Consider the following 22,711-nt stretch of genomic DNA (forward strand, 5'->3'; position numbering starts at 1 on the left):
CCCAAATCATGGTCCTCACTCACTGCCGCGTTTCGGAGGGCTCCGGGACACCCGCAGCCCTGACCCCTGAGGTTCGGCCGGGGCTGCTGCTGTCTGTCTTTCCTGAGGCTGTTTCCTGTCTGGCTCCTGAGGGCCCTAGGCCTGGCTGGGAGGGCCCTTCCTCCCCGTCACCCTCCCGCCCCCCATCTCATCAGTTAGAGGGGAGGGTCCAGGAAAGCAGCGCTCCTCCCACCTACCCCTTTGTACCTTGGAGCACCTATAGCGTGGGAGATGGTGCTGCAAAAAGTCCGTCAGTGGAAAAGCTGGAAGGAAAGAGCTTAGACTCCGAAGGTATTTAAGCGGACCGAGACTAGAGGAGCTGAGGCGCCTAGAGAGAGGGAAAGAGGAGTCCCTGATATCTGGGGGGCTGCCAAGCCCCTCTAATCCACAGAGAACGGCCAGGCCTGCAATGACCTCTTGTCCCAGCGCACTTATCTTGCTGCCGCAAGTAGTGCTCCCCACACCCCTGCCCTTCCTCATAGCCCTGCCTGGGTCCTGCTCCGGGGTGGGGGGTCACGGAGGGCAGGAAACAGCCGGCTTGGCTGGAGCCAGGCAGACCAGGTCAGGGCTGGGAATTCCCTCCTCCCCTCCCGAGCCGAGCCCAGTCTCCCTTCGTTTTCAGCTTCTCTGGGTTATCCCTGGAATTGTCTCTTTTGATGGGGAATGCGCTTCACCCATACCTTACAGGGTGGGGGGTACATGGCCTGAATGGAAGAGAAACCCAGAGGCATAGAGAAATGAGGCTGTGTGGAGTGAGGAGCTGATGAGACAGAGGAGTAAAGAGAGGCAACAGCTCAGCACACATTCAAATCTCGTATTTCTGACCCCTGAGCACCAGCACTCCCTCAGCCAAAGAGAGGAGGGCACCAGAGGTAAGAAAATACCCAGTGGATTCCCTATCATGGAATCCTCAGCCCCCATCCCCGGGCATGTAATCCAGTTCCTAATGACTAGTGTATACCAATCAAGGAATGAATAAAATGAAACCTTTCTTGAACATCTACTGTGCACCATGAGATCACTGGCCTAGTTTGCAAGATTTGTGAAACAGGGCTGCTGACCTCAAAGATCTATAATTTGGCAGAAATCCTATTATTTCCCCCCTCCATGGTGATAATATCAGATTTTCCACGCCAATCCTCTTTTTTCTTTTGCTTTTTAGGGCCGCACTATTGGCATATGGAGGTTCCCAGACTAGGAGTCATATTGGAGCTGTAGCTGCCGGCCTGCGCCGCAGTCACAGCAACCCCAGATCCGAGCTGCGTCTGTGACCTACACCACAGTTCATATCAACACTGGATCCTTAACCCACTGAGCGAGGCCAGGGATGGAACCTACATCCTCACGGATACTAATCAGATTCGTTTCCACTGCGCCACAACAGGAACTCCTTCATTCCAGTCTTAAAAATCATCCTTGGTCTCCTCTGTGAGTGTGAGGTCATTTCTTCCACGCTCTGACCACCCAGGAGCACTTCGAAGGCAAGCTAATTCGGTATCCACTGAGTTACATTACACTGGCCAGCGCCCCTGTCACTTGGCTCCACAGACCCAAACAAATCTCCCTGGAGCTCTCATTTCTTCATTAGTGGCACATAGTACCTCACAGTCCTCCCACCCCAAATATTAGGCTGTGACCTCTGTTCCTTGCCCATGGTCAATATGCTGCTACGATTGCCATGGCATTACCTGCGTGGAGCACCCTCCCCCAGCAGCTGGTAGGGTTTTCTTTTTGTTGATCACATGCTTACAGTTGTTTGGAGCGGGATTGGAGTTAGGGCTTTTTCTGTATGTAATAACAAACAAATCATGCCTTTCAGCATCAATTGTAGACATCGTCACTGCTTTCCCCATATTCCAGGCCCCCTTGCAAGGCCCACCTGACCCTGTCAAGACTAGAGTTCAGTTTAGCCTGGAGCTCTGGAAGTTTAAGCTTAGGCGTCCCACACCTTCCAGGCTCCTCCCACCACCCTGGTTAATGAGTGCCATCAATTTAAACCGCTTTCAAGGTGAGTCACAGCAGGAGGATGTTTGAAATGGCCCCAAATCTCACAGCTCTTACACAAAAGGAGTGTGATAGAGATGTTGACAGTACCGGTAATAAATTGCAAAACTCAGCGAGATGTTTATAAACTCTCAATAATGAGAGAAAAAGATTCAATTGGCTGTGCTAGAGAAAATACAGAAAGAAAATAGAAAATAATATTATGAAATCATTGTCATATGAAGAGGTGGTCAAAGAGTTCACATTGGAGAAACAGGTAGGATGTGAAAATATTATAGTGATGTGTGGGAATTTATTAACTATAAATACTGTGTTGTTTTAGATTTTGTAATATCGATGGTATTTGTCACCTTAACATTGCAACTGGTTGTGATTTCTCAATCTAAGTAATCATTAACTTTTACACCTAATTTTATATTCATGGTTTTGTTTTTCTTTTTTCTTTTTTTTTTTTTTTTTGTCTTTTGCCATTTCTTGGGCCTCTCCCACAGCATATGGAGATTCCCAGGCTAGGGGTCGAATTGGAGCTGTAGCTGCTGGCCTACGCCACAGCCACAGCAACGCGGGATCCAAGCCACGTCTGCGACTTACACCACAGCTCACGGCAATGCCAGATCTACTGAGCGAGGCCAGGGATTGAACCCGCAACCTCATGGTTCCTAGTTGGATTTATTAACCACTGAGCCACAACGGGAACTCCTCTTTTTTGTCTTTTTAGGACTGAACCTGCAGCATATGGAAGTCCCCAGGCTAGGGGTCAAATCGAAGGCATAGCCACCAGCCTACAACACAGCCACAGCAACACAGGCTCCAAGCCGCATTTTCAACCTACACCACAGCTCATAGCAGTGCCAGATCCTCAGTCAGATTTCTTTATTGCTGAGCCACGACGGGAACTCCTGTTTTCATTTTCTTAAGGAGGGTTCCCCCAAGTTGCATAAGCCAGCGGACCCACAAAACCTGAATCCATTCCTCATATGATCACCACAAACCTTCCTGAACTCATCATACACAAAGTTGCAATAGACAACATGTCTTTACTAATTTTAATTTATTAGTGATTGTGTATTTGCTTGTATGTGGCTCTAGGCTTCACATATGTTGTGCTCCCTGCTGTAAGTCCCCTGCAAGCCTTTCTCATAGTAAATGCTTAGTAAGTATTTGTTGACTATTTACTCATTAATTGACTCTTTAATTTATGCAGCATTTATTTATTTATGCCTGCACCCTCAGCAGCTGGAAGTTCCCGGGGCCAGGAATCAAACCCCCGCAGCACCATAGCAGCAGCAACCTGAGCCGCAGCAGCGACAAGGCCAGATCCTTAACCTGTTGAGCCCCCACGTGAACTCCAGCAATTATTTACTGAACATTTACTATGGACCAGGTCTGGGGACACAAAGTCATCCTCTGCTTTCTAGGACTTGATGGCCCAGGGGTAGAAATCTCCATAAAACCTCAACAGAACACAGGAAGTTACCCATTGAGCATAAAGGGTGGCAGGTGGAGGGTCCTAAGGGGATCACAGAGGAAGCACAGGAATTCAGCCTGCAGGTTCAAGGTGAGCTTTCTGGAGAAGATGATGCTGTGTGAATGAGTCTGAACTGAGTCCCAGAGATTAGTGGGAAAGGTTGCTTTCAAGGCAGGAGGAGCAGCAAGTACAAAACCATGGACATGGTGAGATTGTTCTTGAAGCTGCCAGCATTCGTGTTGGAGTGTGAGGACAGTGACAATGGATGAGCTGGAGAGGTGAGCCAGGGCCAGTCTCCATCATTACAGGATGTTCCAGGAGTGCAGGCTTGTCCTGAATACCTCGCAAATCACGGAAGGGTTTTAGGCAAAGAAGCAACATGGTCAGACTTGTATAGAAATCCCACTTCTACAAGTTGGGAGAATAGATTGGAAGAGATCAAAACTAAAGGCAGAGAAACTAAATGTAGTCCCCAAAAGATGGCAAGGGCTGGAACTGACAGGGGGTGGGGGATGAAGGGAAGATTCAACAGAGGTCAAAGAGCTAGAGTGGGCAGGACGTGAGTGCCTGGCTGTGAGGGTGAGGGGGACTGAAATCAGGAATGATTCAGATTTCAGACTTGGGCAGCTTGGTAGCAGCTGGTGAAACAGGGACCACAGGGGAGGAAGATGAAGGGCATGTTGAGTTTCAGATCCCTGTGTGCCATCCAGGCAGCGGGGCCAGAAGTCAGCTAGCTCTGAGCTCGATGGGTCTGTAGCTCAGAGACAGCTTTTTGGCTGGAGATACAGGTTTGGGAGTTAATGGCTTGTGACTGTGATGGAAACTGCAGGGAATGGGAAACGGGAGTGGGGGGGGCATGGGGGAGGCTGTATAGATTGGGAAGACTGGGGAAAGCTTTAGAACCTCACCTTTTCCCCCCTAAACAAACATCATCAAATTTAAATCGTCATTAAGAACTCTGTTAGGAGTTCCCCCTGTGATGCAACGGGATTGGCAGTGTCTTGGGAGCACTGGGACACCAGGTTCACTCCCCGGCCCAGGCCCAGCACAGTGGGTTAAGGATCCCCTTCGGCTTAGGTCACAACTGTGGATCAGATCTGATCCCTGGCCCAGGAACTCCATGTGCTTCAGGGTGGCCAAGAAAAGGGAAAAAAAAAAAAAAAAAAAAAAGAACTTTGTTAGAGGGACAGGATGGGGTGTTATTATGAATCTCAGAGATGAGACAGGCTGGGGAGGTTAAGTGACCCGTCCAAGCACTCAGCTAGCAGCCAGCAGGTGGACCTGACTCCACACTTAGATCAAACGGCCTTCCAGCCCGACCTCCAAGGACCTGGAGGACACCTCGCAGCCTTCTGCTTCTTCCTTTCCCACCCAGGCCAGGCTTAGGGCATTTCCCTCCCTCTGCCTTGGACCCTTACTCCTGTGGAGCCCCTGTTTCCCACCAGCTATTAAACGGGTATGATTTACTCCCTAACATTCACCAGAGCCTTGCCCACCCAGCCCCTGGTCTTGACGCTGGAGACAGAGGAAGGGGTTCTGAGCCCTGATGGAAGAGCAGGGGACTGAAACAGCCAGGACTGGAGACAAGCATCAGTGCAAGCTGATAGGAAGGAGGGCAGGGGAAGGGCAGAGCTGGAAGGGCAGAGCTCAGAGCAGAGGCCAAGGCTATCAGAGGGTAAGGAGGTTTGGAGAAGGGAGGCCTGGGGGCCTGAGCTCAACGGGAGGGCTGCGGGGTAGTGGGAGGAGGGAAAGAGGTAATGGGAGGCTCATTGTCCCAGCAGGGGGAAGTCTTTTGTTTCCTCTCTTCCCTTGGCAGCCTGACAGGATATGAGGCCAAGCCCCCCCCCCCATGCCAGGGCCCCCCCCCCCACTGGACGGGGCCCTTCCCCTACTATTGTGTCCTTGACAGGGATGGGGGCAGGGGCAACAGCTCTGGGGCAAATATAAGGAGGACCATTCGTGGTTAGAGGCTAGGCTAACAAGGACCTGAAGGGACAAGAAGCCCCTGGGCTGGTTCGTGGAGCTTGGCAGGAGAGCTCTGTGCCTGGGGAGGAGCAGGAAGCCAGGCCAGGGTGGGGCCTGCACCAAGGGCAGCAGGTCGGGCCGGGGGGCGGCAGGCTGGGCCCCAGAGGAGATGACGCAGTGCTTCAGGCCTCTCCCAGCCCCCACCATTCCAGCCTGGGGGCCTGAGAGCTCACCTGAAATCCAGAGTTCCCCCCAACCCCCTCCATTCCCTAAAGTTGACATCACCCCTACCAAGACAGCTGGGATCTGAAAGAGCCCAGCAAACTCTGGTGTCCTGCCTGGGCCCTCCGCATCCATTTTCCTGGACTCCCTCCCTCCTTCCCCGGGATCCAGGAGTCTGGCCTCCTGCTGCGGTCCTCCAGGAACCCTGGAATTTCATCCCTCCCCTTCTCTCCTCCCTCCTGGGTCATTTTGCTCCATCAGCTGTTCCTGCAGGAAGGGCGCCCTGCTCAGCCTCGCCTCTCTTCCCGAGCCTTTTGTTTGCTGGATCTGCAGGAAACTGTAGGGGCGGTGGCCAAGGGCTCATCTGCCCCTGGGGCCTGGGGGAGGGGGGGGTCCGGATTCACGAGACTTAATTCAGGGGAGCTCACGGCGGGGGACGGGGTGCCGAGGAATTAGCATTTAGGGCCTGAACTCGGAGTGGGGCACTCAGGGGCGGGGATTGGACGTCCTGTCTCCGAAGGATGGTCCAGGTGTGTGCTCTGGGATCCTTTAGAACAGAAGGCTGGACAGGCACCCCGAGATGACCTAATCGGTAGATCCGGGAGCCAACACGAGGCGAGAAAAACCCAGATACTGATTCCACAACCTCGTCCTACACGTCTCAGATCCCAGGAATCCCAAGCAGTGGGGAGATGATAGGCAGCTCAACGTTTTAGGATTAGCCAATTCCTTTCTCCTTTGAAAATGGTGGGGAGGACGACCAGCACGTAGTCCTGAATTCGCGCCTTCCCAGTACGCGACCGCAGACCAGGCGGCGGCGCGGACGCTCTAGCGAGCCGGCGCCCTCTCGTTTGCTGCCCTCTTTCTGGGGCACCCTGGGCGCCGCCATCTTCCCTCCTTAGAGGGCGGGGCGGGGCCACAGCAGTCACGTGAGGAGCCAGCCCCAGATCCGCCGAGGCTCCCAGAAGACACGGTGCACGGTTACAAAGGGCCACCGGAATGCCAGGGACTGATGGAAGTACCGGAGCTAGAGCAGCAAAGAAAAGTTCCTGTTTCGTGGAGCTTAACTTTTCTGTTGGGACTAGGCAGTCGATGAACAAGATAAACACTTTAAAGGCATCTATTAGATGTGTTAAGCGCTCTGGTTAAGGAAAAAAAAAATAGGAAAGGGGGATAAGCCCTAGGAAAGTGGGATGGGAAGGAAGGTGTAGTTCACATTTATTTATTTATTTATTTAGCTTTTTAGGGCTGCACTGTGGCATATGGAGGTTCCCAGGCTAGGGGTCCAATTGGAGCTACAGCTGCCGGCCTACACCACAGCCACAGCAATGTGGGATCCAAGCCGCGTGTGCGACCTACACCACAGCTCTCGGCAACGCCGGATCCTTAACCCACTGAGCGAGGCCAGGGATCGAACCTGCAACTTCATGGTTCCTAGTCCGTCCGCTGTGCCACGACAGGAACTTCTGTAGTTCACCTTTAAATGGGACTGGCAGAGATTTCACTAAGAAGGTAATATTTGAGTCCAAAAGACAAAGGAGGCTCCTGTCCTGTGCTGCCACAGCATTCTTGGCAACAGCCCAGAGGTCCTCGTGGGGCAAGATCAGGGATGAGGAGAGGTGAGGGCAGGATACGGGTCAGGTAGGGCTTCATGGGGCGATTGCCCATATAATATATAGACCACTCTGGGTCACTTCTGAGCAAAGGAAATGCTATTAATGCTTAGGCCATGGCAAAGGTGTAAACTGTGGCAGTTGGACGGTAGTCTGAAACAAGAGGTAAGTGTGGTTAACTTACTTGTAAGTGCCCTTGCGGAGTTCTCTTGTGGTGCAGTGGATTAAGGATCCGGTGTTGTCACTTCAGCAGCTTGAGTGGCTGCTGTGGTGCAGGTTCCATCCCTGCCCTGGTATCTTTTGCATTTGGTGGGTGCAGCTAAAAAAAGGGTGGGGAGTTTGGCTTTTACTCTGAGGAAAATGGGAAACCACTAGACAGCTTTTTTCTTTTTCTGCTACACCCAAGGTGTATGGAATTTCCCCAGGCAGGGATCGAATCCTAACCACAGCTTCTGTGATCTACACCACAGCTGTGGCAACACCAGATTTTTTTTTTTTTTCTTTTTTTTTTTAACACCAGATTCTTAACCTGCTGCACTATAGCAGGAACTCCCCACTGGACAGTTTGGGAAAGAGAAGCGTCACAAGTTCCTGTTGTGGCTCATCAGGTTAAGAACCTGACATAGTGTCTGTGAGGATGTAGGTCCAATCCCTGGCCTCACTCAGTGCATTAAGGATCCAGCATTGCTGCAAAGTGCAGCATAGTTCACAGATGTGGCTAGGATCTGGTGTTGCCAGGCTGTGGCGTATGCCTGCAGCTGTAGCTCCGATTAGACTCCTAGGCTGGGAACTCCCATATGCCACAGGAACAACCATTAAAAAAAAAAAAGAAGAAGCATCATGAATGGATACTTGCTTTAATAGCAACACTCTGATTTGTTTGGAATAGACAGATCAGGGGCCGGGGCAGAAGCAGGCATATGAGTTAGGGGGCTGTTGCAATAATACAGTTAAGAGATGACGGTGACTCGGACTAGGGTGGTAAATTGTAGTTGGCTACTGGTTATATTTTTAAAACAGAGGCAAAAGGAATTGCTGGTGGGTTGGATATGGGGGAGGTTGAAGGAGTATGCAAGCGTAACACCAAGGTTTTGACACCAGAAACCGGGAACATGGGATAGACACAAGAGGAGTAGGTTGTGGGGCTGAGTGTTGGACATGCCAAGCTTGAGTTGCCAGTTTGATGTCCAGGAAGAGTTGTTAGTATGTTGTTGGACATACAGTCTGAAGTTCAGGGTCGAGATTCGGGCTGGAGATACACCCATGGGGCACTGTTATATAGATGGTATTTAAAACTAGGAGATTGGGTGAGATCACCAAGAGAGTGGGTGTAAAGGGTGGAAAGAAGTCTGTGGACTGAGCTTCCAGTGCTCAGTGGAGCCTCCATCCCACAGTGGCCTCTTGGCTGTTTCTCCGACACCTAGGGGTGCTCCAGGGTTCAGACAAGAGATGAGGAAGAACCAGCAAAGGAAACTGAGCAGGAGGAAATCCATGAGAGTGTGGTGTCCTAGAGGCCATATGAGGAAAGTGTTGGAGGAGAAGGTAGTGGACCAGTAGGTCAGGTGATGCTGGTAGTTTAGTAAAATGAAGATGGAGCAGTGACCCTTGCATTGACCATGGAAGTCACTGGTAACTTGATGAGAAGTTTCCCTTTTGCTGAGAGGCAAAAGCTTGGGCTTAGTGAGTTTAAGAAGAAATGAGGGGAGGGGATTGGAAACAGCTAGTATGGACAACTCCTATAAAGAAATTTTGCTCTGGAAGTTCCCTGGTGGCCTAGCAGTTAAGGAATCAACAGTTGTCACTGCTGTGGCATGGGTTTGATCCCTGGCCTGGGAACTTCTGCTGGGTGTAGCAAAAAAAAAAAAAAAAAAGTTTTGCTCTAAAGAAGAAACAACAAAGAAATTAAACAGTAATGGGGTGTGTGTATGTAGTAGATTCAATAAATTATTTTTATTCAATAATTTTTTTTTTTCTTTTTAGGGCTGCACCTGTGATATATGGAAGTTCCCAGGCTAGGGGTTGAATCAGAGCTGCAGCTGCCCACCTACACCACAGCCACAGCAACGCTGGATCCGAGCCACATCTGTGACCTATACCGCAGCCCACAGCAATGCTGTCTCCTTAACGCACTGAGTGAGGCCAGGGATCAAACCCTCATCCTCACGGGTTCTTAACCACTGAGCCACAGCGGGAACTCCCTGGACTTGTTTCTGATGGCTCTCGTCTTCTCAGTGAATTGGGAAGCAGGGTAGTGAGCTGAGAGTGAGACTGGTACAGGAAGCACTGTAGAGAGGGGTGAAGGTTTAAGAGTCATCTCAGACCGTAGGAGAGTGAATAGACCAGAGATGAAATACTCTCTGAGCGCTGGGCAGCATTAGTGGCCCCTTGAGGTTCAAGGTCATGAATTTGAAATGAATGGCTGCCATGGTTGGGTATTTCCTCCAGCCGTACTCAGCTGTGTGGGCAGGCACAGGGTAGATGGAGAGTTGCATTTACCTGGGCTGTGATTTTGCCAGAATGTGTAATAAAGTGAGAGAGGGGCAAAGGAGCACTTTTCACTGACTGTGAACCTTAAGCTAGGGGAGAAGAGCAGTGAGTTGGGGACAGTGGGCAGAGGGCAGGATCAGCGAATGGGGGGAGGGGTCCAGTAAGATGGAGGCTTCTTGGGGTCAGGGCGTGACAAAGATCTTCTCCTTGAGCAAAATTCAGTCTGGTTCCTCTGAGCCCTCTTTTGGATTAGGCCTCGACCTTGGCCCCCATCCTTGCTGGACCTGCCTCGCCCAGTTTAGAGAGAGTCTCCTCACCCTTCGTGTCCATCACCTTGACCTGCCTTCAGTGAGAATCTTGTTAAGTCTCTAGCTAGAATCCCCCTACACTTGGTGTTTCTTCTTAGTCAATTTCCATTCACTGACCCCCTCATTCTACTTGTTGGCTATTAACCCCCAGCTGTCTTTGCCATATTTGAGGTTGATCCCCCTCTCTCACCCCTATGTGAGTCTTGACACCCATCACAATAGCTCTGAATAAGGTCTTCCTTACCATTTTGGCAAGTGTTGCATTATTTTTTCCTCAACAGGCGTGACTTGAAGTGGTGAACACTAAGAGAGGGGCTACAGTTATTGGTAATGACCAAGCCTGGGCATAACATTGGGTGGGATGGAGGGTGAGATCTATGTGGAAGTGGAGTTTAAGTAATTGCCAGCCCAGGAGAATGGGAGTCTGATCAGTGTGGATGTTGAGGAGTTCCCCTCTTGGCACAGCAGAAATGAATCCGACTAGGAACCATAAGGTTTCTTTTTTTTTCATTTTTTTTTTATTACTCAAATGAATTTATCACATCTGTAGTTGTATAATGATCATAACAATCTGATTTCGCAGGATTTCCATCCCACAGCCCAAGCACATAGGAACCATGAGGCTTCAGGTTCAATCCCTGGCCTTGCTCAGTGGGTTAAGGATCCAGTGTTGCCATCAGCTGTGTGTAGGTCGCAGATGCAGCTCGGCTCTGGCGTTGCTATGGCTGTGGTGTAGGCCAGCAGCAACAGCTCTGATTAGACTCCTAGCCTGGGAACTTCCATATGCCATGGGTGTGGCCCTAAAAAGACCAAAACAAAAAGTGTGTGTTGAAATCACCAACAATTGTGACAGGAGTGTTGTTGGAGAGACCCAGGAGTCCAGCACTGTGTCATGGGAAGCAGAGATGACCACTGAAAAAGCTCATGAGACCTCTCCCTGACAAAGCCACAGTTGTGCTGCTTTGAGCCCCTTCCTCTCCTAGGGAAATGTTGTGGATAATTTACAGCCAAAGACCAGTGGCTGGAAAAGCAATGTTCATTTCCTGAGGCTCAAATGACAGTGTAACCATAAAGCACTGTCATAAAGTTAGGAAATTATTACTGAAGCTCTCCAAGCGTCAATTTATTAATGTGAAAAATAGAAATCAGGGAGTTCCTGTTGTGGCTCAGTGGAAATGAACCTGACTAGCATCCATGAGAACACAGGTTTGATCCCTGGCCTCACTTGGTGGGTTAAGGATCTGGTGTTGCCATGAGCTGTGGTGTAGGTCACAGACGCGGTTCAGATCTGGCATTGCTGTGGCTGTGGTGTAGGCCAGCGGCTACAGCTCTGATTTGACCCCTAGCCTTGGAACCTCCATGTGCCTTGGGCATGGTCCTAAAAAACACAAAAAGAAAAAAGGAAAAAAGAAAAAGAAAAGAAAAAGAAATCAGGGGCTCAGTGGTTTACAAACCTGACTAGTATCCATGAGGACTGGGGTTCAATCCCTGGCTTAGTGGGTTAAGGATCCCACGTTGCTGTGGCTGTGTAGGCCTGCAGCTGCAGCCCCTATTCCACCCCTAGCCTGGGGACCTCCATATGCCACGGGTGTGGCTCCGAATAAGACACAAAGAGAAAAATAGAAATCACAGTGGTATCTACTCACAACGTGGTGATGCGTATTTAATACAGTACCATATGCAAGTAATTTATTGAACATTTTGGTATTGTTTTCCAGTTCTTTGAGCTCTCACAGCAACCTTATGAGGCAGGAGAGTCTAGTTAATCCCTATTTTCAGATGAGGAAACGTTAACAGGTAGCGCTGATGTTGATGGTACCTGTAAAAAAGTGAGGAGGGAAGTCCTAATTCTCAGAGGGTGGAAAGTCCTATAATTCCTGCCGGAGGACAGCCTTGCTGGGAGGCGCGAGAGCAGGCGGGGGACGAGGCGGCCGGTGCCTCAAGGGCTCGCCGGGATTGGCGGCCAATGGCTCCCTCCGGCGGCGGAAGCCGAGAGCGCAGCCGCTGGGCTGGACTGGGCTCAAGGGGAGGGCGCCGCAGGGGCGAGGGCTGAGGCTGGAACCTGGTGGGCTTTCTAGGGATCCGAGAGGCTGGAGGAGTAGGACCCCGGGAAAGTGTGGGCTGAAGTGGCCCGGCGTACCTGGGCCAGGTGAGTGGCCCCGCCCATCTGCCGGCGGCCTTCTGTCCCTTCACCGCCACGCCCCTTTCAGCAGGGGTTCCTCGCTGCGCCTCCGAGCTCCAAGTGGGGTCCCGGCTGCGTGGTGGGCGCTTGTTTGCACAAGGGTGCTAGGCGCAGTGGGAGCCGTGGCCTGTATTCTGACGGAGACGCACGTCTGAGGGGCAACCGAGAGTAGCATCCCACTCGCTTGTGGGGCGGGAGTCCTGCGGGCGGCGTGAGCCCGGGGGGGCGGGGCTTCCCTAGGCTCGCCCATGGGGCGGGGCCATACCCGGGGACCAATGGGGAGCCTGTGTGCTGGGGGAGGGGGCAGGCTCCGGGCCTGGCATCCCGGTAGCTGCAGCTGTCTTTTCCGGCACCCGCGCCCCCTCCGGCGTAGCCGACCCCACTGGCTCTCGGGGATCACCCCCGAGCGGCTGCGTCCTCTGGTGGGTGAGTGAGCGCCCTGCCACCGCTGGGCTGTGGGGGTGCGCCTGGGCGGGGAGAAGCCAATCTCGGCCCCCTCCAACCTGCCCCAGGAGAAAGTGGGTAGGAACCGGGGAGGGGAGGAGGACCCACTTTGTGTTGCTGGCCAGTGGTTTTGTTTTGGTAGTCGTTGGGGTGGTAGAGTTTGGAGGACGCCTTGTGGGTGGGAAGAATCTGGTGAGGTGAAGGAGAGAGGAGCCTGTCTGAGATGGGTTGAGGAAGAGGGTTGATGGAGGGTGGGGCCTTGGAAGATTGGGAAGTTTCTTACTGTGGGGGTGGGGAGGTGAGGGGTGGGGGGTTGAGGTGATGGCATAGAAGAAATTGAGGGGCGGCTCAGGACTCCGGAGGAGAGGGTGAGGAGGGCCTCTTGCCCATAACTCACTTCCCTTTTGGGGGATTTGCTTCCTCTTGCACTGCTAGTTAAGAAGGGTGAGAATCTGCACTTTTCCAGAGCCGCTGCCATCCCTAGCCTCAGGGATGTGGGGGAAGGGGTGGCCCCCAGGAGCTGGGAGGGGCCCTGGTACTCAATGATGAGGCTTGGAGCCTGCCACTGTTGGGGCAGTAGCCAGGACCAGTCTGCACCCCCCCCACCGACTCTTTGAGTGTGTGTGTATTTCTTCTTGGGGGAAGCTTCTGGGTGTTTGATTCGAGGTGTTTTGTGGGGAGGCTCCACGGAGCTGCTTTCCACTCAGCGAACTCTTTGCAGGCCTCATAACCCACTGTTGGCTTCCTCTGCCTGCTCTCGGCTATGGCCAGTGAGAACTCTCCTCTGCTGGCCTACCGGCTCCTGGGGGAGGAGGGGGTTGCCTTCCCTGCCAATGGGGCCGGGGGTCCTGGAGGGGCATCTGCCCGGAAGCTCTCCACCTTCTTGGGTGTGGTGGTGCCCACCGTCCTGTCCATGTTCAGCATAGTTGTCTTCTTGAGGATTGGTGAGTAGGAGGGGTTCCTCGGGGGTGCAGGGGGGTGGGACTGCGATGAGTTGGGGAAGGGCTCTGGGAGAAGGTCGGTAGATGATGGGCTTGGGGAGGGGGCTTCCCGCGGCCTTGTTTAGCTCTGCCCTGGGTGGGGGTGGGACGGGTGAACCACCATCTGAACTGCTTTGCCTCTCCTGTCCCAGGGTTCGTGGTGGGCCATGCTGGGCTGCTGCAGGCTTTGGCCATGCTCCTGGTTGCCTACTTCATCCTGGCCCTCACTGTCCTCTCCGTCTGTGCCATCGCCACCAATGGAGCTGTGCGAGGGGGCGGAGCCTACTGTATCCTCCAGCAGTGGTGGACTGGGGTCTGGGCTCTTCTGTCTTATAGGGAGGAGGAGGGGGCCCCTCCCTGCACCCAAGGGAGGGCAGGACAAGGGGGGGTGGTGTGCAAGTTCTAACGAATGTCTGGCAGACAGGTTGCTATGGGGAAGGTGACCAACATGGCCTTACAGGTTAGTGCCACTTTCCAGGCTACCAGGTGGCTTCTCAGCTGCCATCTTGGTTCTCCTAACAGTCCTGTCAATTAGGTAGTATTCATCTTATGGACTTGGAAATTCAGGAGCATTTTGGCAAAGCCACATGGCTTGGGAGTGGTTGTATGGGGACACACTGCCTGCCTCTGGGAGCAGTCCCAGTGTGTTCAGGGAGACAAGGGCTGGAGGACCAGCTGCACAGTGCTTTGCGCTTCAGTTCAGTTTCTTTTCCCTTAACGCTCACCCCCTGCTTCCACTTTCAGTCATGATCAGCCGGACCCTGGGGCCTGAAGTCGGGGGCAGCATCGGCCTCATGTTCTACCTGGCTAACGTCTGTGGCTGTGCCGTCTCCCTGCTGGGGCTGGTGGAGGCCATACTTGATGTCTTCGGGGCTGGTCTGTGTTCCCTCCCCGGTTGGGGCAGCTCTGAGGATTTGCAGGGTCTGGGATTCTGGGGATCATGGCAGGGAGAGAAGCCCACTCCAGGAGAGACACATAGTGGTCCTTGAGCTCAACTTCCTCGAGCTCCTGCTGTGTGCCCAGCCTCATGTAGACACCCAAGAGGATGTCCTGGCCCACGAAGAGCTTACCATTTAGCAAGGGAGGCTAGGCTCACGCTCCTAAAACTGACAGAGCGAGATTAGGGCTACCCACCAGGGAGTGCTAGGATGCTGGGGTACAGTTAGGGTGGGGGAATGGGCATGGTGGCCCCGCCAAGGACAGGTGGGCCAAAGATAGGGTCTGTTCCCATTTTGAGTCATGGTTGGGGGGGGGCCTCTCCTTGGGGGTCTGGCTTTCTAACTCTGTTCCTTCCTCTCTACAGATGCTGCAGGGTCCAGTGGGCTCCGGGTCCTGCCCCAGGGCTACGGCTGGAGCCTGCTCTATGGCTCCCTGCTTCTGGGCCTGGTGGGCGGGGTCTGTACGCTGGGGGCCGGCCTCTACGCCCGAGCCTCCTTCCTCACGTTCCTGCTGGTCTCTGGTTCCCTGGCCTCGGTGCTGGTCAGCTTTGTGGCTGTGGGGCCCAGGGACATCCCCTTGACCCCTCGGCCTGGCCCCAACGGCTCCTCCCTGCCACCCCAGGTCGGCCACTTCACTGGCTTCAACAGTAGCACCCTGAAGGCCAATTTGGGCGGTGAGCTGGGGGCAGGGATGCTGGGGTCCTAGGGGTGGCACCTGTGAGAACAGATGTCAGAAAAGATGACATGAGCACAGATGTCAGAAAGAATCAGGGGCGGGAGGTCTGGACCTCAAAGCAGCGCAGGTTGATTAAGATCTGCTGGGCATGTGTTGGCCGCTCTGTGTTTGGCTTAGCCAGTCGCAAGGGTGACCACAAGAGAGTCCCTGCCTTAGAGGAACTTGTTTAGTTGAAGAGATAAAACATATATTCAGGAAACACATTGTTCCACAGGACAGAGTGTGATTCAAGCAGATGAGAATCACAGAGGCGTCCAGAGAAGGGGGACCTGGGCACGGGCTGGGGAGGGCGCCAGGCAGTGGAGCCCCCACAGATGGCTGGAGCCGGGAAGGAGGGGTTGGGAGATTCAGAGAGGAGGGAGGGAAGAACAGTATGGGGGAGAAGGAGGGGATGAAGTCAGCCGGGCCAGGCCCAGAGACAGGTCAGAGCTGGGGTCTGGGTGAGGGTGGTGGGGGGCAGAGGGATTTTAGAATATCAGGAGAGGAGTTTCCCATTGTGGCTCAGCGGGTTAAGAACCCGACTAGCATCCAGGAGGATGCCAGTTCGATCCCTGCCCTTGCTCAGTGGGTTAAGGATCCAGCGTTGCCACGAGCTGCAGTGTAGGTTGCCGACATGGCTCAGATCTCAAGTTGCCATGGCTGTGGCGTAGGCCGGCAGCTGTAGCTCTGATTCCACCCCTAGCCTGGGAACTTCGAGATGCAGCAGGTGCAGGCCTAAAAAGCCAAAAAAATAGAATACGAGGAGAGGGTGGTAGGGCCAGAGGCACGTGGGAGAGATGCTGAGGCGCTGTCCTCCTTTGGACCCCCCCCACAAGCTGGCTACGCCAAGGACTACACCACAGGGGCTGTGATGACCTTTGCCAGCGTCTTTGCCGTCCTTTTTAATGGCTGCACGGGCATCATGGCCGGGGCCAACATGTCAGGTGAGAGCCCTTGGGGGAAGAGGACTGCCACCTTGTGGCCGTACGGGGTGCTGAGGGTTTGGGTGCAGGGGATGGTGGAGGGCTGACCCCTCTTCCTCTGCTCCCTCCCCTCCAGGGGAGCTGAAGGACCCCAGCCGGGCGATCCCCCTGGGCACCATCACTGCTGTTGCCTATACTTTCTTCATCTACATCCTGCTTTTCTTCCTCTCCAGCTTTACCTGTGACAGGTAAGGGAGGGGGTGAGCCTGGTCCTCAATGGGGTGGAGGGGGGTGGTGTCAGAACAAGGTCGTCACCCCTGGATTGCCAAGGGAAGCACAGGCTGGGGGGCAGATACCCAGGTTCTTGGGGTGCGGAGAAAATGGGGACTCTTCCCGCCACTGGGGGAGCTACTGCCGTGATGGGGAGGCCTGGCTACATGGTAATAGGCAACCCGCAGCCAGCATTTGCTTCGTGCTTGGTGCTGTTGTAAGCCCTTGGTTTGCCGGTGGGGTGGGGAAAGGCTTTCTGGTCGATTTGTATTTCCATAAATGTTTGGCTTCCTGTGCACAACATACTCTTGGGAATGTCCACCCTGCGATTAAATCCAAAGCAGCCCAACAACAGCCAGTGACTGCCAAGTCTAAGCCCCAGGCACACTTGATCTACGAATATGGCCCTTGAGATCCGGGCTGGGGTCAGTTGAGGATACCCAGCACTCAACCTCATCCGGGCAGCGTGGGCTGTTCTCACCGGACCCTGCGATGGAGGCACATTTATTATCTGCCTCCTCCTCCTCTCCTTCCCCATAGGACCCTGCTGCAGGAGGACTACGGGTTCTTCCGTGCCATCAGCCTGTGGCCCCCGCTGGTGCTGATCGGCATCTACGCCACATCGCTCTCAGCCTCCATGAGCTCCCTCATCGGTGCCTCCCGCATCCTCCACGCCCTGGCCCAGGACGACCTCTTTGGTGAGCTGTCCTCTGCATCTGCCCGGCTCTGAGCCCACCCTCCCCAGTCTGTCTGTGTCCCCTGCTCAGCCCTGGCTGATGTGTCCACCGCCTGCCTGTTTGCACAGGAGTGATCCTTTCACCGGCCAAGGTCGTATCCCGAGGGGGGAACCCCTGGGGGGCTGTGCTCTATTCTTGGGGCTTGGTGCAGGTAAGCCTTCCTCTTAGGTCTGCTTTCCCCCTCTCCTGGAGCCCCTCCTGGTTACACTCTGGCCCAGGAAGGGTTAAGGCACAATGTGTTGGCATTTGATGGGGGGGATTCATGAACGCCCAGCCTCTTGGTCCTTGTGCAGCTGGTGCTCCTGGCTGGGAAGCTGAACACACTGGCCGCCGTGGTCACTGTCTTCTACTTGGTGGCCTATGCTGCCGTGGACCTGTCCTGCCTGAGCCTGGAGTGGGCCTCGGCCCCCAACTTCCGGTGAGAGAATGAGATGCCTGTGTCCCCAGAGAGAGGGAGGAGGGTGTGGGAGGGGCTGGGGACGGAGGGGCTCGGGTGTCAGGGCAGCTCTGAGCACCCTTCCCTCTCTGTCTGCCCCCAGCCCCACCTTCAGCCTCTTCTCCTGGCACACCTGCTTGCTGGGCGTGGCCTCCTGCCTGCTCATGATGTTTCTCATCAGCCCCGGGGCTGCCGGCGGCTCCCTGCTTCTCATGGGCCTGCTTTCTGCCCTGCTCACAGCGCGAGTAGGCCCCAGCAGCTGGGGCTACGTCAGCCAGGCTCTGCTTTTCCACCAGGTTGGGGGAGCTCTGAGGAGGGTGGGGGAGGAGAGGGGGCAGGCTGGGAAGGCCCGTGACCCCACGGAGACCTCCCCTTCCCTGGGCTGCAGGTGGTTGCGTGGGGGATGCCTACCCGAGCCCTCCCTCCCACCACCTCACCTTGTCCCCAGGTACGTAAATACCTGCTCCGGCTGGACGTCCGCAAAGACCACGTGAAGTTTTGGCGGCCCCAGCTGCTGCTCCTGGTGGGGAACCCCCGGGGCGCACTGCCTCTGCTGCGGTTGGCGAACCAGCTCAAGAAAGGGGGCCTCTATGTGCTGGGCCACGTCACCCTGGGGGACCTCGGTCAGTGGCCTCTCTCTCCCTGACTTTCTCTGTGTTCTTTGCAACCCAGAGGCCTCATGCTTCTTCCCCAGGGACCATTCCTAGCAGCCACATCCCTGCTCAGGCCATTCTCTGCTGAGGTCTTGGGATTTGGACTCTAGGGGAGAGTACATGAGTCTGGCCCACATTTGCTGCCTACCTTCTCTGCAGACTCCCTGCCCTCGGACCCGGTGCAGCCACTGTACGGGGCATGGCTGAGCCTGGTGGACCGGGCCCAAGTGAAGGCGTTCGTGGACCTCACCCTCTCGCCTTCCGTGCGCCAGGGGGCTCAGCATCTGCTGAGGATTTCAGGTCTTGGTGAGCTGCTCCTCTCCGGGTCCCCTTGGCCCCCTCCGTGACCCCTTTCAATCTCTGCTCCCTTCCCCAGGAGAGTAAACCACAGAAGGCGGACTCCGAAAGGAACCCACAGTCTAGTGCAGATAGGACTCGGTGCTCCGAGATAAGGGGCTGTGTCTGATAAGGTCTCCGAGGAGATGCTTTAAGGACTAGAGATGCAGTGACACTGTTTGGTTTCTTTCTGGCCCGTGATGGGGGGAGTGGGCACAGGCTCTGAAGAGCATGTTGTCTTTATGGGGACAATGGGAGCAACATTTGAAGCTGGAAGTGGCCCCATCAAATCTAGGGCAGATGCTTTCTAACCGCCAGAGAAAGGAAGGCCACTGTGCACTGATGTGGCCGGCCAGGGTTTTGCAAGATGGTATCTCAGCTGGGCCTCAGAAGGAGCAGAGATATAGACAGTGGTGTAACGTGGCCCCCCAAGAACGCGAGGATGCCGAGTGGGTGCGGGGCTGGTGCGCTCGGGTGGGGTGGACCATTCCCAGCTTTGTGACTGTGTCTTCATGCCGGGCCTCCAGCCCTGCACCCCGGCTTCCTCTGAATCCCTGTTCAGCTGCCTCCTCCTTTCCCAATCCTGGGCCTGGCGTCTGTGCCCTCTCTCAGTGCATGCTCCCTGCTCCATTTACAATCTGGCTAAAGTGCAGGTGCTGGACCTTGCCCTGTTCGGTGTTGATGGGAACCCTTGAAAATGCTCAGGAGGGGGTGTAACTAGTTTAATTTGCAAGATCAGTGTTTTGGGGGTGTTGTCGAGCATTATTAGATCCTGGCATATCTGAGGGCCTGGTCTCTCCTCAGATCCACCTTTTGATGGGGAGCCTGGGCCAAGAGACCACTCCTTTCATGTGATGTATCCTGCAGAAAATGATTTCAGGAAAAGGAAAAGGGGAGTCCCCTGGTGGCTCAGCAGGTTAAGGATCCATTGTAGTCACTGCTGTGTCATTGACTGTGGCTTGGTTTTGATACCTGACCAGGGAACTTCTGCATGCTATGGGCACCGCCAAAAAAAAAAAGAGAGAGAGAGAGAAAGAAAAAGTTTTCCTTTAGTTGGTCAATTCCCTAGTATGTACAATTTGATTTGTTGGTAGATTTTTGAGTAAACCCATTTGTCTCATGAGAAGGGTATTAGAGGAGTTCCTGTCATGACTCGGTGGTAACAAACCTGACTAGTATCCGTGAGGTTGCAGGTTTGATCCCTGGCCCTGTCCCTGCTCAGTGGGTTAAGGATCTCGCGTTGTCATGAGCTGCAGTGTAGGTCATAGATGTGGCTCGGATCCCAAGTTGCTGTGGCTGTGGGGCAGGCCAACAGCTACAGCCCAGATTCAATCCCTAGCCTGGGAACATCCATATGTTGCGAGTGCAGCCCTAAAAAAAGACAAAAAAAAAAAAAAAAAAAAAAAAAGGATCCAGCCTTGCAGATGTGGCTCAGAACTGGTATTGCCGCAGCTGTGGTGTAGACCGGCAGCTCCAGCTCTGATTTGACCCCTAGCCTGGGAACTTCCATATGCCGCATACGCGGCCCTAAATTAAAAAAAAAAAATGGGGTGTTAGAAAAGGTCTGAGCCTTCCTATAGACTCAGTCTGGTTACAGGGGCATTAGCCGATTCCAAACTGATTGTTCAGAGGGACGTGAGGCATTGTGGTTGGTGCACAACTGGCTTAGAGGCTCAGAGAATGGGCTCTGGTGCTGGGCACTGTAGTGTTCACCTGCTGGGCCCAGTGTCTGCCAGCTGTGAGCCTTTGGGCAAGTGACCTCACCGCTCTGGGGCTCAGGTGCCTTATCCGTAAAGGGGAGTGAGTAATAGTCCCTACCTCATAGCGTTGTTTCAAGGATCAGATGAGTTAAAACACAAAATGTTTTCTACAGGATGGGGCCCCCGATTAGCGTGCAGAGGTTTGCTCTCAGGGGACCGTGCTTTGGACACGTCATCATTAGGGCTTTTCTATCATAGAAACAGATCGTGCAGCCCCAGTGCCGAGCTTCATCCTCCCCTAGCAGGGTCTGAGCGCTGTCTCCCTGGGGATCTAGGCCATGAGCTTGACTAATCAGGGGGTCCCTTCTGTCCGGTGGAGTCAGACTCTCATCTCCCATCACAAAAAAGGTGTGCAGCTTAAAGCCTGGAGTGAAATGCATCCTACTGCCTCATGACGCCTGGAAGTGCTCCTTAGTTAAAAGAATCCTAAGGCGAACTCTGTCAATTTAAGTGGGGGAGATTAGTCATGAAGATAAATGCCTGTGAAAGTGTTTGGGAAAACTCAAAGTCATTACGCAAATGTGCATAATGTTGCCTTAAGAGGCCAAGCACTGTGCAAATGTCATACCTGCTGGCTGACACGTCGCTGCCAGAGGGTGGGAGTGGGTGCCTGTTAGTATGGTGTGAACTCAGCCTGTGACTGATTCCTTGGGGCTCCTTCCTGCCTATCCCTCTCTGCCCCCAGGTGGCATGAAGCCCAACACACTGGTCCTGGGTTTCTACGATGATGCTGCGCCCCAGGACCACTTCCTGACAGATCCAGCTTTCTCTGAGCCTGCTGATGCCACCCAGGAGGGCGGGTCCCCAGCCCTGAGCACCCTGTTCCCTCCACCCCGGGCTCCTGGGAGCCCCCGGGCTCTCAGTCCCCAGGACTATGTGGCCACTGTGGCAGACGCCCTGAAGATGAATAAGAATGTGGTTCTTGCCCGGGCTTGTGGGGCCCTGCCCCCTGAGCGACTGAGCCGGGGTTCCGGGGGCACCTCTCAGCCACATCATGTGGACGTGTGGCCCCTCAACCTGCTGCGGCCCCGGGGTGGACCTGGCTACGTGGACGTCTGCGGCCTCTTCCTGCTGCAGATGGCCACCATCTTGGGCATGGTGCCTGCTTGGCACACTGCCCGCCTCCGGATCTTCTTGTGCCTGGGGCCTCGGGAGGCCCCAGGGGCAGCCGAGGGGCGGCTCCGGGCACTGCTGAGCCAGCTGAGGATCCGGGCAGAGGTGCAGGAGGTTGTGTGGGGTGAGGGGGCTGGGTCCGAGGAGCCTGAGGAGGAGGAGGAGGGGGACTTTGTGAATGGCAGGCGCGGAGACGCAGAGGCAGAGGCCCTGGCACGCAGCGCCAACGCCCTGGTTCGGGCCCAGCAGGGGCGCGGCAGAGGAGGAGGGCCTGGTGGGCCTGAGGGTGGGGATGGCGAGGAAGGGCCCACCACCGCCCTCACGTTCTTGTACCTGCCTCGGCCGCCTGCTGATCCCTCTCGCTACCCTCGCTACCTGGCGCTGCTGGAAATTCTGAGCCATGACCTGGGCCCCACGCTGCTCATTCATGGCATCACCCCTGTCACTTGCACTGATCTCTGATGCCGGTTCCTAGTAGAGAGTGTCCAGGTCGAGTGGCCCACTTTGCTTGGCGGGTTGAGGAGGGGAGGTGCTGCCTCTTGCCCTCCTTGTACTTGGGACTCGGACCCTGGTGGAGGTATTAGGGGAACCTGGTCTTTGGGAGAGGGTCCTCGCTGTGCCCAGGGCAGCTGAGCCGGCGGCCACCACTGGCGAGAAGTCAGCAGCCCTCCCCCACGCTGGCCTCCCTCCCTTCACTGGTGCCTTGACGGGGCTGGGTCTCCGCTTGTGACTCTAGGCTACCTCAGTCTCCCCGCCCCTTGCCCAGTAGACTCCTCACCCTTGAGGTTGTGATGTTTTTGTTCCGTTTTATTTTTCTAACTGCTGAATGTGAATAAAAGACCAAAACACTAGGTGCTGGCCGAGCGTTTCTGGAGGGAGCCGGTAGGGGGGACAGAATGCGGGACGAATCTGTATGCGGGGAGGGGCACTGGAGCATCCCAGCGCAAGGGGGCCACGTGCGGACTTGGGGCACAAGAGCCCCGTGTTAAAGGAGGCTGCCTGAGCCTCCCACCCCCACCCCCCGGGCCCACGCTCTGGAGGAAAGCCGCCCCGGCTCGCAGGAGGGGGCCGACTAGGGGAGGGACGGCAGTTTAGGGCCTAGGGGGCCACGTGACCCT

The 22,711-nt window shown here is 54.7% G+C and overlaps 1 protein-coding gene across 10 annotated transcripts; it reads left to right on the forward strand.

Moving 5' to 3' along the window:
• Positions 1-2,033: 2,033 nt before the first annotated feature.
• Positions 2,034-22,444, forward strand: SLC12A9 (solute carrier family 12 member 9). 10 transcript variants are annotated; one of them, XM_085016707.1, is made up of 16 exons: positions 2,050-2,299; positions 3,462-3,601; positions 12,185-12,255; positions 13,454-13,676; positions 13,865-13,999; positions 14,457-14,588; positions 15,016-15,324; positions 16,202-16,309; positions 16,425-16,536; positions 17,099-17,256; positions 17,364-17,446; positions 17,589-17,713; positions 17,835-18,027; positions 18,180-18,354; positions 18,544-18,690; positions 21,166-22,444. In XM_085016707.1, the coding sequence occupies exons 4-16, from the start codon at positions 13,496-13,498 to the stop codon at positions 22,053-22,055; spliced, it is 2,748 nt and encodes a 915-aa protein (XP_084872833.1). In that variant the 5' UTR covers positions 2,050-2,299; positions 3,462-3,601; positions 12,185-12,255; positions 13,454-13,495; the 3' UTR covers positions 22,056-22,444. The 10 variants fall into 10 exon arrangements, with proteins under 10 accessions (XP_084872830.1, XP_084872831.1, XP_084872827.1 ...); XM_085016704.1 differs by lacking the exon at positions 3,462-3,601 and having other exon boundaries at positions 2,034-2,299; XM_085016705.1 differs by lacking the exon at positions 12,185-12,255 and having other exon boundaries at positions 2,041-2,299.
• Positions 22,445-22,711: the final 267 nt, after the last annotated feature.

Source organism: Sus scrofa, chromosome 3 (genome assembly GCF_054392235.1).
Source record: "Sus scrofa isolate SSC_HxYL_T2T_F1_AM1 chromosome 3, Sscrofa_HxYL_maternal_Yorkshire_Landrace_v2.0, whole genome shotgun sequence".
Lineage (NCBI taxonomy): Eukaryota > Metazoa > Chordata > Mammalia > Artiodactyla > Suidae > Sus > Sus scrofa.

Bases quoted from the DNA above. Each gene is read 5' to 3' on its own strand.
- SLC12A9 (XM_085016704.1), top strand. From the start codon at position 13,496: ATGGCCAGTGAGAACTCTCCTCTGCTGGCCTACCGGCTCCTGGGGGAG. The intron at 14,589-15,015 runs GTCTGTGTTCCC...TCCTCTCTACAG, and splicing joins ACTTGATGTCTTCGGGGCTG to ATGCTGCAGGGTCCAGTGGG. The intron at 17,447-17,588 runs GTAAGCCTTCCT...GTCCTTGTGCAG, and splicing joins ATTCTTGGGGCTTGGTGCAG to CTGGTGCTCCTGGCTGGGAA.